Below are 19,309 nucleotides of genomic sequence, written 5' to 3'. Positions count from 1 at the left end.
GGGATGAGGGAGTGAGGACAGTCAAAAGGTGCACCAATTAGTTTTGACAGCCAAGGGAGGAGAAGGAGTGGGTTAAGGGGGAGGGATTGGTTCCCGCACCCAAACACTATTTGTGCACTCCACCTGAAAGCAAGCATGTGTTGATTGCACAGAATGGGTGACGATTGGATTCTCAAGGTCAAACATCTCCCTGTTTCTCACCATGTGGATTTGCCTGAGGAGCTGGGTCCACATTAAGACTTAGCACCATCTGAGAGTAAGGAAGCTGTAAGGATACAAAATCAACCAGGCCCAATGCCCTGGGCACAACCAATAGCAAAGGTCAACGTAACATGGTACAAAGAGGTAAGGAGCACATGACCATGCAGCTATCCTTGAGAGAGTTGGCACGAGAGTTGACCAGAGTGAGAGGTGGGGTAGAGACAATCAAAGCCCACTGCCAGATTGCCAAGCCATGCATCTTAAAATTGACTCGAGAGCAAGGTCTAGCGCAAGTCCCAGTTCAGAATTCAAGAGAGGAGGGAGACAGGGAGAGAAAAAGAGAGAGAGAAAGAGAGAGAGAGAGAGAGGCCACACCAAAGACTTGTCAAAGTGTGCTGAGTCTTCTCTTAGCACAAAGGCAGCGTTGGGTACAAACCTGTCCTCATTAAGCTGGTGCCCTCCATCTTGAAGCCAGCCCTGTCTGCCGCAGTGGCCAGAGCCTGGGTAAAGTCGCCGTCAGTGAAGATGGAGTTGGAGGAGGAGCTGGCAGCGCTAGATCGCCGGCTAGACATATTGCGCTCCTCCTCAGAGGCGGAACCCCATCCATTTACCATTGAACCTGAAAACAGAGGCAGGTCAGGCTGATGAGAAATCGTCACAGCAACACCTCACACTGAAACAAAACAGCAGACAGGATTCTCAGGTATACAGGCAGGACCCAGGTCAACCTTTATAAAACAATCATCCCATCCAAGATGGAGTTTTGAGCAAAATTCTCTGCACACTTCAGTTGTAGAGAGTGCAGAGCAGATTGACAGCAGTGTTCCCAGAGGTGAGGTGAGGTGAGGGGTTTTCAGCTCCTCAGAGAGACTGGGAGTGCTCTCTTTAGAAGAGAGAAAGCAAAGGGGAGATTTAAAAGAGGTGGTCAAACTAAAAAGTGCATTGGTGGATTAGTAACAGATTCAAGTGATGGAAGGATTAGTAACGAGAAATGTAAGGTGATTGATATAGGTTTCAGGGATGAGTTTACACTGTGATTCGCCAGCGATCTGGAACACACTGCCCGAAACGATGGAGGAAGAGTTTCAGTGTGATTTTCAGGGCGAGAATGCTGACAGGCCAGTAAGGAAAGAACTTGAGGGAGTGGGACTAACTGAGTCACTCTGTGAAAGGACAGAGTGCGAACTGTCTTCCCACAATAAGGCAAACTTGGACCCAGCTCGTTCGAGTTTGTATCCATTCACCCAACTTCCAAATTAAACAAAGCTTTAAACTTCTTCAGCTCTTCAAAGTGCCCACAAGCAACTCAAAGGAATCAAAGAGTAAAGGTGCAAGTAAGGTACCTGGCAACTGGGTCAGGATGGAGGGGTCAGGGCCAAGAAGATGGAAGATGCAATTCTCCGTGTTCAATGACTGCATGAACAGCTTCAGAACTCGACAGCTCTGAGTAATCAGAAGTGTCCCGCGGATGTGTGATCCTAGCACTCTATCCATCACACCTGCCCACTACATGAGAGAACCGGACAGTAGAAATGATATCTTCTTACAGATACAGATTAGGACAACAACAGGGCAAGGGGTAGAGATTGTGACTGAATCATTCCTGTTGAAGGGCTTTTGCCCGAAGCATCGTTTCTCCTGCTCCTCGGATGCTGCCTGACCTGCTGTGTTTTTCTAGCACCACACTCTTCACTCTAATCTCCAGCACCTGCAGCCCTCACTTTTGCCCATTGAGACTGCAATGACTGTTTTGCAGCCAATGGAAGGTCATTGAAAGTCTGAACATGCCCACGGTGTGAGACATGATTAGCAGTAAAATCCCAATTTTCCTTGAAGAAAAAGACATTTACAAGGGCCTCTTTTATACAGTTACCAACGCAGTTCACTCTCTGTCAACTCAAAACCAACCCATTATTTAAATTGAGGCCAGGGATTGACAGAAAGAGAGAAATAGTAAGTTAAAACAGGTGAAATTTCTTGCCTCAGAGGATCATGAGTCTTTTTGAATTGTCACGCTGGAAAGGATGTAGAACATAAAACATAAAACATAGAACATTACAGCGCAGTACAGGCCCTTTGGCCCTCAATGTTGCGCCACCCTGTGGAACCAATCTGAAGCCTATTAATGTACACTATTCTATTCTTGTCCATAAATTTATTCAATGACCATTTAAATATACTTAAAGTTGGTGAGTCTACTACTGTTACAGGCCGGCCGTTCCATGCCCCTACTTCTCTCTGCGTAAAGAAACTACCTCTGACATCTGTCCTATATCTATCACCCCTCAATTTAAAGCTATGCCCCCTCATGCTAGCCATTGCCATCCAAGGAAAAAGGCTCTCCCTGTCCACCCTATCTAACCCTCTGGTTATCTTATATCTCTCAAGTCACCTCTCAACCTTCTTCTCTCTGACAAAAACAGCCTCAAGTCCCTCAGCCTTTCCTCATAAGATCTTCCCTCCATACCAGGCAACATTCTAGCAAATCTCATCTGAACCCTTTCCAAAGCTTCCACATCCTTCCTACTATACGATGACAAAAACTGTATGCAATACTCCAAGTGCGGCTGCACCAGAGTTTTGTCCAGCTGCAGTATGACCTCATGGTTCTGAAACCCAATCCCTCTTAAGAATAAAAGCTAACACACCGTATGCCTTCACAACCCAATCAACCTGGGTGGCAACTTTCAAGGATCTATGTACCTGGACACCGAGATCTCTCTGCTCATCTACACTACCAAGAATCTTACCATTAGCCCAGTACTCTGCATTCCTGTTACTCCTTCTAAAGTGAATCACCTAACACCTCTCCACATTAAACTTCATTTGCCACCTTTCAGCACAGCTCTGCAGCTTATCTATGTCCCTTTGCAACCTACAGCATCCTTCGACACTATCCACAACTTTACCGACCTGAGTGTCATCTGCAAATTAACTAACCCATCCTTCTATGTACTCATCCTTTTATAAAAATGACAATCAACAATGGACCCAGAACAGATCCTGTGGTATATCACTAGTAACTGAACACCAGATGAATGTTTCCCATCGACAACCTGTTTTCTTTCAGCTAGCTGTTTTCTTTCAGCTAGCCAATTTCTGATCCAAACTTCTAAATCCCCTCAATCCCATGCCTCCATATTTTGTGAAATAGCCTACCATTGGGAACCATATTGAACGCTTTGCTGAAATCCATATACACCACATCAACCACTTTACCCTCATCCACCTGTTTGGTCACCTTCTCAAAGAACTCAATAAGGTTTGTGAGGCATAACCTACCCTTCACAAAAACCGTGTTGACTATCCCTCATCAACCTATTCCTTTCTAGATATTTATAAACCCTATCTCTTATAATCCTTTCCAACACTTTATCCATAACCAAAGTAAGGCTCACTGGTCTATAATTTCCAGGGTTGTCTCTACTCCCTTTCTTGAATGACGGGACAATATTTGTTATCCTCCAGTCTTCTGGCATTATTCCTGTAGACAATGACAACATAAAGATCAAAGTCAAAGGCTTGGCAATCTCCTCCCTGGCTTCTCAGAGAATCCTAGGATAAGTCCCATCTGGCCCAGGGGTCATATCTACTTTTAAAATTTCCAGAATCGCTAACACCTCCTCCTCGTGAACCTCAATCCCATCTAGTCTAGTAACTTGTATCTCAGTATTCTCCTTGACCACATTGTCTTTTTCCAGTGTAAATACTGACAAAACGTATTCATTTCGTGCTTCTCCTATATCCTCTGACTCCACACGTAATCTCCCACAACTGTCCTTGATTGGCCCTCATCTTACCCGAGTGATTCTTTTATTTCTGATATGCCTATAGAAAGCTTTAGGGTTTTCCTTGATCTTTTCCGCCAATGACTTCTCATGTCCCCTCCTGGCTCTTCTTAGCTCTCTCTTCAGGTCTTTCTTGACTAGCTTGTATTTCTCAAGCACCCTAAATAACCCACCATATCTCATCCTAACATAAGCCTTCTTCTTCCTCTTGACAAGTGATTCAACTTCTTTAGTAAACCACGGCTCCCTCGCTTGACCACTTCCTCCCTGCCTGACCAGTACATATTTATCAAGGACCTGCAGTAGCTGTTCCTTGAATAAGCTCCACATTTCAATTGTGCCTATCCCTTGCAGTTTCCTTCCCCATCCTATGCATCCTAAATCTTGTCTAATCGCATCAAAATTATACACCTATCCCTTTCTATCACTACAGTAAACATCACCAAATTGTGGTCACTATCACCAAAGTGCTCACCTACCACCAAATCTAACACCTGGCCAGGTTCGTTACCCAGTAGCAAATCCAATGTGGCCTTGCTCCTTGTTGGCCTGTCTACGTACTGTGAAAAGTACTTGAACTATAGTGTTCCCAGTCAATACTTGGAAAGTTCGAGTCTCCCATTACAACTACCCTGTCACTTTCACTCCTTTCGAGGGTCATCTTTGCTATCCTATCCTCCACATCTCTGGAACTATTCAGAGGCTTATAGAAAACTCCCAACAAGGTAACCTCTCCTCTCCTGTTTCTGTGGAGGCACAGTCCTTGAATATTTATAAAGCAGACAGGGATTAAGAAAGGGGGTGATAGGTTATTGAGGGAGGCTGGAATGTGGAATGGAAATTACAATCCAATCGGCCAAGATCCAATTGAAGAGTGAAGTAGGCTTGAGGGGCTGAATGGCCTATGCCTGCTCCTCATTTAGATATTCACAAAAAGACCATACGTGCAGTTTCCATCTCATTACCTAAGGAAAGCTTCATTTGGTATAGAGGGGGTGCAGCCAAAGTCCCTGATTCCTGGGATGGCAGGTTTATCATATCAGAGAGACTGTATTTACTGTATTCATTGGAATTTTGAAGAATGAGAGGGAATCTCAGTGAGATGTATGCAACTCTGATTGGGCTGGACAGACTGGATGCTGGGATTGTGTGTTCCCCTGGCCTGATCAAGGGGCCTCAGTCTCAGGATAAATGGTAGGCCATTTCAGACAGAGAGGAAAGGGAATTTCTTACCTCAGAACGTGGTGAAACTGAGGAATTCTCTGTCACAGACAATGGGAGAAAGCCAAGTTACTGAGTACATTCAAGAAGGGAAGGGATAGACACTAAAGGTATCAAGGGGGAAGCATTGGAGTACAGCAAGGAGACACAGGGTTAGCCCATTTTTGGCTGCATGGTGGAGCAGCTCAAAGGGCTGAATTGGCTTACTCCTGTTCCAATATTCTACATTGCTGTGTTTCTGTTGCACACAGAAGGAAGGCAGAATAACTGGAGAAAAGGAAAGAGAGAACAACAAACGTTTTGGATTTAAGTTGATGAGTTAATGTCGTACGGCTGGAAATGCAACAGCCAATTTTTGCAAAACAAGATTCCATAGGCCAGAAAGGAGGTGAATGATCACATCCTAGTATTTTGGGAAATATCTGAACTCCGACGAAGAGTATTACAGAAAATCTTCCGGAACAGGGAAACAAAGAGTAGGCAAATATGACACAGAGACCTTGATGCAATGTCTCATTGCACAAGATGGCACCTCTGGCAATGCAGCACTCCCTTGGCATTGGCACCAGAAGCATAAGCACTGACGCACGGGTCAGGCAGGCAGATAGTACACAGGGACAATTGCTAAGAAAGAGACGAATAGGATGACCCCTGAGTGCTTGAGACTGGTATGTCATTATTAGTAGTGACTGGCTGTGAAATCCCTCTATTTTCTAACATTGCCAGAAAAGGGTCATTGGATTGTATCAACTGGAAAACATTCTGCAACATGCTCGCCTTCCCAACAGATTGTAGTATAGTGCAAAAAGAGGCCATTCAGCCCATCAACTTGCACTGATCTCTCAATGAGCATCCCATCCAGAACCACTCCAACCCCATTGTCCCACATTACCAATGGTTAACCCACCTAACATACATATCCCTGAACACTATGGGCAATTTAGCAAAGCCAGTCCAGCTGAACTATACATCTTTGGACTGTGGGAGGAAACAGGAGCACCCTGAGGAAACCCACACAGACACAGGGAGAATGTGCAAACTCCACATAGACAGTCACCCAAGGCTGGAATTGAACACTGCAAGGCAGCAGTGCTAACCACTGAGCCACCGCACTGTCCATTAGGAGCAGGTGAAGGGATTCAGTGTCTGGAGACAGCTCCATTAATCAGTAACACCAGTGTCGATCAAAACCCTATTTCACATAGCTTTGAGTATCCTCAATGATCCATACTGACTTCAAGAGGTGAAATCCTGCCTTATCTCTTTCTTAAATGGGCAGCCCTTTATTTTTAAACCATGTTCCCTAGTTCTAGATTCTCACACAGAGGAACAATGAGAGCATCAACAAAGAGGGGAAGGCAGAGAGGAGGGACATATGGTCTGCTGGGATGTGTCAGTCAGTGGTTTACATTTGCAGGAGCAGGACCCTTTGCAACAGAATGAGATGAAACCAAAAATAGCAATAGGTGAGTGAAAGAAGAAACACTCCACCGAGGACATGCAGGTCCTTGGACTCCTCCACCGGCAGAACACAACTACACGACGGCTGGAGGAGGAGCGCCTCATCTTCCGCCTGGGAACCCTCCAACCACAAGGTATGAATTCAGATTTCTCCAGCTTCCTCATTTCCCCTCCCCCCACCTTGTCTCAGTCGGTTCCCTCAACTCAGCACCGCCCTCCTAACCTGCAATCCTCTTCCTGACCTCTCCGCCCCCACCCCACTCCGGCCTATCACCCTCACCTTGACCTCCTTCCACCGATCCCACCTCCATCGCCCCTCCCCCTAGTCCCTCCTCCCTACCTTTTATCTCAGCCTGCTTGGCTCTCTCTCTCTTATTCCTGATGAAGGGCTTATGCTCGAAACGTCGAATTCTCTATTCCTGAGATGCTGCCTAACCTGCTGTGCTTTGACCAGCAACACATTTGCAGCAGTTGCTCAGAAATGCGACTGCACCCGAATCAACAGTTGAAAACATTTAACATTCCACGTGAAATGAAAGTGACTTAGCTGAAGCAGAATGCAGAGCAGAAACACCAGTGTAACGTAAGCTCTGGGAAACCGTGACACAATGTCAAATAATGGGCCACAGAATAGCTTTGGGGAATTTAATTCAAAACAAAAACCCAATATGACATTGGCTACCCTGGTCTGAACAAATACATCTCAAATTCCATATGGATTGAGTGCTGCCAAACCAGGCTGGTGTGTGTGTGTGTGTGTGTGTGTGTGTGTGTGTGTGTGTGTGTGTGTGTGTGTGTGTGTGTGTGTGTGTGTGTGTGTGTGTGTGTGTGCTGTTTCAAACTGCAGACTTCTTTCCTGGGCAATGACCTTATCCTGTTTCAAAGCTAACTCCTGGCATTTCAATTTACACGGTTGGGAATTCTGACATGAGCTGATACAGCACGGGGAAAGGTGCTTTCAATTCCAATGCCAGAGCAGGGACCACTTGGACACAGTCACGTGGACTCATCGCAGATGCTTTCGGTCAAACTCAATCACAGTGAGCCTGCTTTAAATATGCCCCCCCCCCCACTTATCCTAAAGCCTTGACCTCTCATTCTAGGCTGCCCCACATGAAGGGACGGGCCCCTCCACATCCAAGGTGACATAGCATGGGAAATCCGGGCCCTGGAACCTCCAGGAGGATTTAAGTATCCACAACCAACCCCAACTGAAGGATAATGCAATTAACATCACAGTAACTGGAAAGGACATGTAACTTAGTGAGGATGTATTCTGTATCAAACCAAGCATAGAAATAGAAATAGAGAGAAAGAAATATTCAACAGAGAGTAAAGAAAATGAAGACAAAGGGAAATGAAAAGAAATCCAGATCCTCCATTGATGCTTGAAGAAAGAAGAATGACAAAAGTTAATTTTCAGTGCCAGAGAGGATGTTGGGTAGTAATAAATTTTTATCATGTTAGAAATGGCAAAATTTAATGCTGTGTGGCATACGGAATTCAAAGACAGAAGCTTGACACCAGTGAATGCATTTCACAATGAGGTATATAGAAGTTGCAGAGTGAACATCCCAGCCAGCCATCCTCAGTCATTTCTTAACCTGATACCAACCCTTTGCCTGCACATTTCTCTGCCATTGACCTTTGATTAATTGTAAGAACAATTTACACTCCCCAGTGTGGAATACCGGGTCAGCATGGACGAGTTGGACTGAAGGGTCTGTTTCCATGCTGTACAACTCTATGACCATTAATTGGACAACAAAATCTGATCCATTGCCTTTCAGGTGAGACATTAAACTAAAGCCTCTAAGGGGATGCAAAAGATCCTCTGACCACTATTGTGGTCCTCTCCTCCAGGGACATAAGCCAATGTTTATCACGAGACTAACCTTATCACAAAATGGCTTCATTGATCCTATTACTGGTGGTGGGATCTTGCTGTATTCTGATTGGCTGCCACGCATCTTTAAATTACCAGCTAACTCAGCACAGATTACTAAATCGATTCCAAGCCTGACAGGATGATTAGGTTGCCAAGGGAACAGTGTGTTATGTCATTTCCTATTCAGTTTTCTTCTTTTATGGGATCTGGGATTTTATAACCTCTCCCTAACTGCCATTGAATTGACTGGCCATTTCAAAGGGCAGTTAAGAGTCATCCACATTGCTTTTGGTCAGGAATGGTAGGCCAGACCAGGGTAAGGATGCCAGATTTCCTTCCCTAAAGGGCATTAGTGAACCAGATGGGTGTTTAACAATCATTAGATAGTCACCCATAACCTAGCTTTACTTTTAATTGGCCTGTTCAAAGATGTCATTATGCACTTCTGAGATTGGTACTTGAATCCAGGTCTCCAGGCTAAAAGGTAGGGACACTACCGATGTGCCAGGAAGCCCTTTCCCAAGCTTCTTTGCCAAAAGCCAAATTTGACTTATTTCACATGTGACAGGGTGAGATTCAGACCCAAGTCTACCAGTAGTCTTGGGACGTCTAGTCAAGTGACAATACCACAAGACCACCACCTCCTCTTAACTCAGTAACTGTTGGGAGTTGATAGAGGAGAAAAGCTAAGTAAAGAACTGTCCAAGTCAGACTGGAATCCATCAGTGGATTGAGTGATAGCACAACCATCTCATGAATTAGAAGATTGTGGACTCAACTATTACATTGGAGGTATGAGCAAATAGTCAAGGCTGGGTCTGTCAGTGCAGTGTTGAGGAAAGAGTATTCTTGCATTGAGAAAGCAGGAAACAACAGCTTCGCTTCACTTGGAGGTCACCACTGATGATGTTACCTAGCCAGGTAATGAAACATCTGGATACCAAACTTACAGCTCAGTGAGCAAACCTACACCCTAAACCTCAACCTGAGCTACAAACCTTCACAAACCTTGCAGGAAACATTATGTTGGAAGCAGCACCTTTCAGATGGGATATGAAAGCAAGCATTGACCTACTTGGTTGAATGTTAAATAACCCAAGCCACAACTTCAAAGAACAGCAGGGAAGCTGGGCAAACAGCTGAGCACTATCGCCGAAAACAGAGCAACTGCATGTGGGATTTTAACTCAAACCTGTACAAAGTAACAAAGTAATTAACTAAGCAGAGATGGCTGGTTGGCTGATGAGCTGTAGCTGTATGATGTGGGAGCTGGCTGATCCCATTGTGAATGGCAGTGACCACATCTGCAGCAAGTGTTGGTTGCTGGAAGAACTCCGGATCAGAGTTGATGATCTGGAATCTGAGCTTCAAACACTGCGGCACATCCGGGAGGGGGAGAGTTACCTGGACGCTTTGTTTCAGGAGGCAGTCATACCTGGGAGATTAAGTAATTCACATTCAGTTAGTGATCAGGGACATCAGAGTGTGACTGTAAGAGAGGCAGGTAGGGGGAACCTGAGTTCAGGAGTGCAGGAGCCTCAGCCCTTGACCTTGTCCAACAGGTATGAGATTCTTGCTCCCTGTACGGATGAGGAAAAGGGCTCTGGACCGGATGAGCCAGCTGACCACGGCACCATGGTACAGAAGGCCATTCAAGAGAGGGGAGCAAATAGACAAGTAGTGGTTATAGGAGATTCTATAATTAGGGGGACAGATAGTATCCGGATCGGGAGTCTCGCATGGTGTGTTGCCTGCCCGGTGCCAGGGTACGGGACATCTCTGACCGGCTTGAAAGGATATTGGAGTGGGAGGGGGAGGATCCAGTTGTTGTGGTCCACGTTGGTAATAACAACATAGGCAAGACTAGGATGGAGGACCTGTTTGGGGATTATCAAGCACTAGGAAGGAAATTGAAATAAAGATCCTCAAGGGTCATAATCTCCAGATTACTGCCTGAGCCACGTGCCAATTGGCATAGGGATAAGAAAATTAGGGAAGTAAACACATGGCTAAGGGATTGGTGTGGGAAAGAGAGATTCCACTTCATGGGCATTGGCATCAGTTTTGGAACAGGGGGGATCTGTACCGTTGGGACGGTCTCCACCTGAACCGATCAGGTACCAATGTTCTAGCGAAGAGGATAAATAGGGTGGTCAGTAGGACTTTAAACTTCTGAGTTGGGGGGAAGGGAAAGTGAAAGCGACAGGGAGTATGGAGTTAAATGGAAAGATAAGCAACAGAATAGCATATGTGCAGGCGGATTTAAACTTGAGGGAGACTGGGAATGCAGCAAAAAGGAAGGATAACTTCGGACATCTTATGACTTCCAATGTCTCCAATGATAAAGTTAGCATTAAGGCACTTTACCTGAATGCTCGTAGCATTCGTAACAAAGCCCATGAGCTAATGGCACAGATCATAGTGAATGATTATGATGAGGTAGGCATCACAGTGACGTGGTTACAGGGGGGGTCAGGAATGGCAGTTAAACCTCCAAGGATTTTCAACTTATCGAAAAGACAGGGAGGTGGGCAGAGGGGGTGGGGTTGCCCTGTTAGTTAAGAACAAAATTAAATCTATGGCAGTGAATGACATAGCGTCGGATGATGTGGATACTGTGTGGGTGGAATTGAGGAACCACAAAGGCAAAAAAAACATAATTGGAGTTATGTACCGACCTCCTAACAGTGGTCAGGACCAGGGACACAACATGTACTGGGAAATAGAGAAGGCATGTCAGAAAGGCAAGGTCATGGTGATCGTGGGAGACTTAATATGCAGGTGGACTGGGTAAATAATGTTGCTAGTGGATCCAAAGAAAGGGAATTCATGGAATGCTTACAGGATGGCTTTTTGGAACAGCTTGTCATGGAGCCCACAAGGGAGCAGGCTATTTTGGACCTAGTGCTATGTAATGAACCAGACTTTATAAAAGATCCTAAAGTAAGGGAACCCTTAGGAAGCAGCGATCGTAATATGGCAGAGTTCAGTCTGCAGTTTGAAAGAGAGAAGGCAAAATTGGATGTAATGGTGTTACAGTTAAATAAAGGTAATTATGAGGGCACGAGAGAGGAACTGACAAAAATAGACTGGAAGCAGAGCCTAGCGGGGAAGACAGTAGAACAAAAATGGCAGGAATTTGTGGGTATAATTGAGGACACTGTACAGAGGTTCATCCCCAAGAAAAGAAAGATTATCCAGGGAGGGATTAGACAGCCATGGCTGACAAAGGAAGTCAGGAAATGTATTAAAGAAAAAGAGAGATTCTATAAAGTGGCCAAGAGCAGTGGGAAATCAGAAGATTGGGAAGGCTACAAAAACAAACAGAGGATAACAAAGAGAGAAATAAGGAAGGAGAGGATCAAATATGAAGGTAGGCTAGCCAGTAATATTAGAAATGATAGTAAAAGTTTCTTTCAATACATAAGAAACAAACGACAGGCAAAAGTAGACATTGGGCCACTTCAAACTGATGCTGGAAGCCTAGTGATGGGAGATAAGGAAATAGCAGGAGAATTTAACAAGTACTTTGCATCAGTTTTCACAGTGGAAGACATGAGTAATATCCCAACAATTAAAGGGAGTCAGGGGGCTGAGTTGAGTATGGTTGCCATTACAAAAGAGAAAGTGCTAGAAAAGCTAAAAGGTCTTAAAATTGATAAATCTCCTGGCCCCAATGGGATACACCCTAGAGTTCTGAGAGAGGTGGCTGAGGAAATAGCGGAGGCATTGGTTGAGATCTTTCAAAAGTCACTGGAGTCAGGGAAAGTCCCGGATGATTGGAAGATCACTGTTGTAACCCCCTTGTTCAAGAAAGGATCAAGAAAAAAGATGGAAAATTATATGCCAATTAGCCTAACCTCGGTTGTTGGTAAAATTCTAGAATCCATCATTAAGAATGAGGTTTCTAAATTCTTGGAAGAGCAGAGTCTGATTAGAACAAGTCAACATGGATTTAGTAAGGGGAGGTCATGTCTGACAAACCTGTTGGAATTCTTTGAAGAGGTGACAAGTAGGTTAGACCAGGGAAACCCAGTGGATGTGGTCTATCTAGACTTCCAAAAGGCCTTTGATAAGGTGCCACACGGGAGGCTGCTGAGCAAGGTGAGGGCCCATGGTGTTCGAGGTGAGCTACTGGTATGGATTGAGGATTGGCTGTCTGACAGAAGGCAGAGAGTTGGGATAAAAGGTTCTTTTTCAGAATGGCAGCCGGTGACAAGCGGTGTCCCACAGGGTTCAATGTTGGGGGTCGCAGCTGTTCACATTATATATTAATGATCTGGATGAAGGGACTGGGGGCATTCTAGCGAAGTTTGCCGATGATACGAAGTTAGGTGGACAGGCAGGTAGTACTGAGGAAGTGGGGAGGCTGCAGAAGGATCTAGACAGTTTGGGAGCGTGGTCCAGGAAATGGCTGATGGAATTCAACGTGAGCAAATGCGAGGTCTTGCACTTTGAAAAAAAGAATAAAAGCATAGACTACTTTCTAAATGGTGAGAAAATTCGTAAAGCCAAAGTACAAAGGGATCTGGGAGTGCTAGTCGAGGATTCTCTAAAGGTAAACATGCAGGTTGAGCCCGTGATTAAGAAAGCAAATGCAATGTCATTTATCTCATGAGGGTTGGAATATAAAAGCACTGTTGTTCTACTGAGACTTTATATAGCTCTGGTTAGGCCCCATTTGGAGTACTGTGTCCAGTTTTGGTCCCCACACCTCAGGAAGGACATACTGGCACTGGAGCGTGTCCAGTGGAGATTCACACGGGTGATCCCTGGAATGGTTGGTCTAACATATGAGGAACGGCTGAGGATCCTGGGATTGTATTCATTGGAGTTTAGAAGATTAAGGGGAGATTTAATAGAAACTTGCAAGATAATACATGGCTTGGAAAGGGTGGACGCTCGGAAATTGTTTCCGTTAGGCGAGGAGACTAGGACCCGTGGACACAGCCTTAAAATTAGAGGGGGTCAATTCAGAACAGAAATGCGGAGACATTTCTTCAGCCAGAGAGTGGTGGGCCTGTGGAATTCATTGCCGCAGAGTGCAGTGGAGGCCGGGACACTAAATGTCGTCAAGGCAGAGATTGATAAATTGTTGATGTCACAAGGAATTAAGGGCTACGGGGAGAATGCTGGCAAGTGGAGTTGAAATGCCCATCAGCCGTGATTAAATGGCGGAGTGGACTCGATGGGCCGAATGGCCTTACTTCCACTCCTATGTCTTATGGTCTTATGTCTTATGGATCTTGGTGTGCTCAGATTGGTTTCCTGGTTTCCTTACAAGACAATAGTGACTACACTTGAAATTTTGCTTTGTTGGCAGTAGATTGCTGTGAACCCCTGAGACTGTGAGGGGCATTTTGTTACTCTGAAATGACCATTCCAGCCAGTCTGTGTAGCCTCAACAAGGCAGTCCTAACCTCAAATGTCCATTTTATTCAACTGTGCTGCCACGTAATCTCATCTGAAAAGTAGATGCGTTCTTCTTCTCAATTGCCACACAGTGTTCAGTCTCATATCCTCCAGCCTAGAGGTTCCTCCGGCTCCCTTCCCTGAACCTCTGGTCATGTACCTGCTATCTACTCTCCTCATTCTGTAACAGCAGGCTGGGGCTACCTAACAGCAGGCTGGGGCTACCTAACAGCATTATGGATGTCTCTACAACGTGTGGACTGCCCTGGTAACTCACTAGCGCCTTCTCAAGGCTAAGTAGAGATGGGCTATAGATAATGACCCAGCCAGCAACACCCACATCCCATGACAGAATAATAAAAATAATTCTGCAACCCTTAACTAATGCAAATACATTCTTTAGTAGGGTTTTTAAGGGAATGGCTATACTTTGACAGTTACTCCACTGTGTGCTGGCTATGGTTTAGTTTGGTAGCACTTTCTCTCAGCATCACACAGTTTCAGATTCAATTCCCACTCCAAGTCTTGAGCTCCAAACTTTGGTGCAGTGCTGAGGGGGAGCTGCACTGTCAAGGGAGCTGTCTTTTGCATGGCTTATTAAACTGCAGCATCGTATGCCCTCTTCAATGCTTGTTAAAAGTCTCAAAGCACTCATTTGAGAGAGCAATCCCTGACACCATCAAGGACAAAATAGCCCCTGCTTGATTGGTACCACACCCACAAACTTCCACTCCCTCATCACCAACGCTCAGTCACAGCTGTGTGTACCATCTACAAGCTGCACTGCAGAAATTCACCAAACATCCTCAGACAGCATCTTCCAAAAACACAACCATTTCCATCTCGAAGGAGAAGGGTAGCAGATACATGGGAACACCACTCCTTGCAAGCTCCCCACCAAGCCACTCACCATCCTGACTTGGACATATATCACCGTTCCTTCACGGTCATTCAGTCAAAATCCTGGAATTCCCTCCCTAAGGGTATTGTGTGGACTGCAGCGGTTTAAGAAGGCAGCTCATCCCCACCTTCTCAAAAGCAAACTGAGATGTGCTTTAAACACTAGCCTAGCCAGCGACTCCCGCATCCCATGAGTGAATGTATAAAGTTTCCAGAGACATTACTGAGGGCTGTGAATGCTCTAAGATGTAGGAGATTGTCTTGTGTCTTGTGTTGTTATGTAACCGTGCCTGCTGTAGTTGATCTGAGAATTCAGAAAGACTTTGAGAAACTTAGGAAGACATCAGCGCTGCTGCATGATTGAAATAAAGTTCTGACAAAATTGATCATGTTTAAATGTGAGGGTGGCACAATCTCACTAAACATGGAGAGAATATGGAGGAATTTAACTGAAACTGGGAGTGAGGAACTTCGGGAATGTCAGGAGACTGGGATATTTCTGATTCACATGTTTCGAGAAGATTAAGGGGAGTTTTGACTCGTGCTGGAACACTTGAGAATTTTGGATGGAGGTAATATTGGCAGGAGGGTCGGTACGTTTAAGGGGGGGGGGCAGGGTCATTGTTCTGGGGACCTAGGTCTTAGTCTTTACATGACCGATGTTAGAATTTGAATTCAATAAAAAATCTGAAATTAAGAGCCTAATAGTGACCATGAAACCATTGTTGGAAAAACCCCATCTAGTTCACTAATGCCCTTCAGGGAAGGAAATTGCCGTCCTTACTGGTAGGTCTACCATGTGACTTCAGACTGCGCTTGATCCTTAAGTGCCTTCTGGGCAATAAATGTTGGTTGAGCCGGTGATGCCCTCATCGTATGAGTGAATAAAAAAAGTCTCAGATTGTAAGTTGCCATGGTCCCACAGGACTGCTCGCTCTCTCTTGAGAGACTCAACTGGGTTGTGGTTTCATCTGAGAGTCAAGGGGAGAAGGAGAGTCCTTAATGGCTATCCCAGCTGGTGCAAGAAATTGGACGCACTCTGCACCACAGATCAACCGTCCAGCCTAACCAAGCCCTTGACTAAACCAAGCCACAGGTCAACAGGAAAAGAGCAGCGTGAGGTTAATGAGGAGAAAATGTCTTTCTCAGACAGTGGTGATCCAGAACATGTTGTCTGAAAGAGCGCAGCGTGGTTGAATAGGAACTGCCAAAAGGGCATTTGGATATATACTTGCACAGGTAAAACTTCCAGGGCTTGGCAAAAGAGCAGGAGGTGAAGGGTTAACTGAATCGCTCTTCCAAAACACAATGTAGACACGATAAGTTGAATGGCCAACATGATTCAATGAGGAGAGATGAGCCAAAAAGATAATGTATTGAACTTTCTGCTTGTTCATTTAGTCACACAAAGCACTTCAAAATGGAACATTCAGGAGAGCTTATTGGGTCTTTAAGCTGTTATCTCTAATCAAGGTATTTGCATGCACATTAAAATTAATTCTGTTCATGACAGGAGGAGTTTAACTAGGATATTAAACGTTTTCTGCAAACTGCACCTGAACAATAAAATGCCTGGATAATACACTGTCTCACTGAGGGTTGATTACATCTTTCATAGTAAAATAAATTTATGATTACTCATCTATTTTTTTTAGGCAACTATTCATGCTAAAAGTATCCTGATCCATGAATGTATGTTCCCAGATCCATTAACCAACAGGGAGTGAGCACATCAACCATTATGCTGAGGCTAATTGCCATATTAACATTTTTATGAGATGAAAAGGGGCCTCTATGTCTTTCTTAACAAGCGTGTAATATTTGCACAAATCCTCCAGACTGTGAACCAATGAGCATCGTGATTCCACAGAGTATGAACTGAGAATGTTTTCATAGAGAATGGTGACACACTAGGACTGTGAACAGCAGAAGACTTTAGGATCGATTGTCAGGAACCGTACTCGGAGAACCTTATCCCTTACCCCTCCCAGCACTCCCTCTATTAGATTTTTACAGCTCTTTAGAACAAAGCTTCAAGTTAGCAAATCATTTCTGGAAGTTACAGGGTCACAAGAGTTCCAACACACAGAGTAAAGTTCCCAGGACAGGGACAGCACGGGATTAGATACAAAGCAAAGCTTCTTCTGCACCGTCCCCATCAAGCCCTCCCAGGACAGATACAGCAGTGTTAGATACAAAACAAAGCTCCCTCTACACAGTCCCCGTCAAACACTCCCAGGACAGAGACAACACAGGGTTAGATGCAAAATAAAGCTCTTCTACACTGCCTCCATCAAATACATTTAAGGGTTGGCAATGGTCTAGTGTTATTACCACTGGGCTGTTAATCCAGAGAGCCAGGTATGTTCTTGGGACTGGGTTCAAACCCCACACAACAGATGGTGGAATTTAAATGCAAAAAAATCTGGAATTCAGAGTCTAATGATGACCATGAATCCATTGTCAGAACGACCCAAGTGGTTCACTAATGTCCTTTAGGGAAGGAAATCTGTCATCCCTTCCTGCTCTGGTCTACATGTGACTCCAGACCTACAGCAATGTGACTGACTCTTAACTGCCCCCTGGGCAATTAGGGATGGGCAATAAATGCTGGCCTGACCTCATCCTGTAACTGAATTTTAAATAAACTCCCAGTACAGCGACAGCACAGGGCTAGATATAAAGTAAAGCTCCCTCTACATTGTACCCATCAAACAAACCGCCATGTTCTACAATACTGGAATAAACCAGGGTGGTGTGTGCAGCCAGAACTATTGGGTTGAATGGATGGATTGTGCTAAATTTAAGAAGGGATGGAATATATATTTTGCTGGCTTCAGGGCTAAGAGTATAAGCCTAGTTAAACTGCCTCTTCCAGTCCTATACAATTCAGATGCCATGGGTACTGCTGACATAATGAATCCGCTTTGTTCTTCGAGACATTCCCAAGTGAGACATCCTGGACTGTTGGGGATCCACCAAGCCTTGAGAGGAAACCTACAAGCCAATGAGATGTTGGTTCAGTTCTGTACATTTCACACAGCAGGCAATAGTAAACGGCCTCTCGGATGGCTTCCCATTCAGTTATTTACATGGTTTGGATTCTGACAGATGACTGGAGACTTTCCCTTTCAGAAGTAGGAAAGTTGGAGCTGAAGAGGGGCATTGCTTTTACCATCTTTCTATGGTCTGCTGAGCCTTTACCTCTGGATCAGAGTTACTGTCGACACCAGAGTGAGAGAATCACACTTGCCCGACTCTGTCCATTCCTCACCAGCTTCAGGACTACATTAAGTGTCTGTTCCCTCCACAATGAGCCAGTCCAAAGCTCTCCTGACTCACTCCCCACATTGCAAACCTTCTCCATTTGCATTCATCGAAATTCCTCCTCACCTTCTCACCTGCACCAACTCCCATTTGCCTGGGCCAATCCCTGCACTCCACTGTGGTTCTGATTTTAAGATTCTCATCCTTGGTTTTAAATCCCCATGCCATGATCCTACCCCCTCCCAATCTCTGTAACTTTTCCAGCCTTATTACCCTTTAGAGAACTCTGTGTTCCTCCTCCACCTCTGATCTCTCACTCCATCAGTAGTGACCATGTCTACATCTGCCTGGGCTCTCAGGTTTCATTCCACCCAGCATCCATTGACTCCTCTTATATCTATCTCCCACTTGAAGATACACGGTATGCCCATCCTTTTATTTAATTTGTTCATGGACATCAGTATCACTGGCGAGACCAGCATTTATTGCCAATCTGTAACCTCAGACAAGGATCAGCCCCATTACTCTGGGTCTGGAGTCACATATGGGTCAGTCCAGGCTAAGGACAGCAGTTTTCCATCCCCAGAAGACATTAATGAACCAGAGCGGTTTTTGCAACAATTGGCAGTGGTTACATGAATGCTATTGGGATGTCTTTTTCAAAAATCATTTTTGTACTAACTTTACTGGATAGAGGGCTGTGTCATCTGTGTTAATGGAGAAGTGATGTTTCGGGCATAAACCCTTGGTCAGGAATGGCTTTCCTGATGAAGGATGCATGCTCGAAGCATCGACTCTCTTGCTCCTTGGCTGTTCTTTTCCAGCTCCGCACTTTTCAACTCTGATCTCTAGCATCCGCAGTCCTCAATTTCTCCGAGTAACCTGTGCTAATCCGACAGAGCACCACCTGTGAAGTTCCCACACAAGTACCTAAGGAAACAGGCACTAGCTAAATGCCTTAAATACAAACCTCCCCTTAACACCCCACTCGCCAAAAGAATAGCAGAGCAAAACTGGCACAGAATGCTTAGATAAATGACTAATAATGCCCATAACAGGCTCTGTAAATACAACCAGGAAATTTTGTGCCAAAAAACTTTATTCACTAGTACAACAAATAATGAAGGGACAGAGACAGCACATTAAGCCATAGACATTAGACAGCTACAAA

The 19,309-nt window shown here is 44.9% G+C and overlaps 1 protein-coding gene across 8 annotated transcripts in view; it reads right to left on the bottom strand.

Moving 5' to 3' along the window:
* The window catches only part of robo2 (roundabout, axon guidance receptor, homolog 2 (Drosophila)), an 895,654-nt gene that overhangs the window by 22,308 nt on the left and 854,037 nt on the right, over positions 1-19,309 (bottom strand). For 6 of the 8 annotated variants that reach the window (XM_060833859.1, XM_060833864.1, XM_060833860.1 and 3 more), the window contains exon 25: positions 638-820. The exons of the other annotated variants lie outside the window; for them this stretch is intronic. In XM_060833859.1, the coding sequence (XP_060689842.1) occupies positions 638-820 (183 nt within the window). The remainder of the gene's footprint in view (positions 1-637; positions 821-19,309) is intronic. 8 annotated transcript variants of the gene reach the window in all.

The sequence above is a fragment of the Hemiscyllium ocellatum genome, chromosome 12 (genome assembly GCF_020745735.1).
Source record: "Hemiscyllium ocellatum isolate sHemOce1 chromosome 12, sHemOce1.pat.X.cur, whole genome shotgun sequence".
Taxonomy (NCBI): Eukaryota; Metazoa; Chordata; class Chondrichthyes; order Orectolobiformes; family Hemiscylliidae; genus Hemiscyllium; species Hemiscyllium ocellatum.
This window is presented reverse-complemented; position numbering and strand designations above follow the sequence as displayed.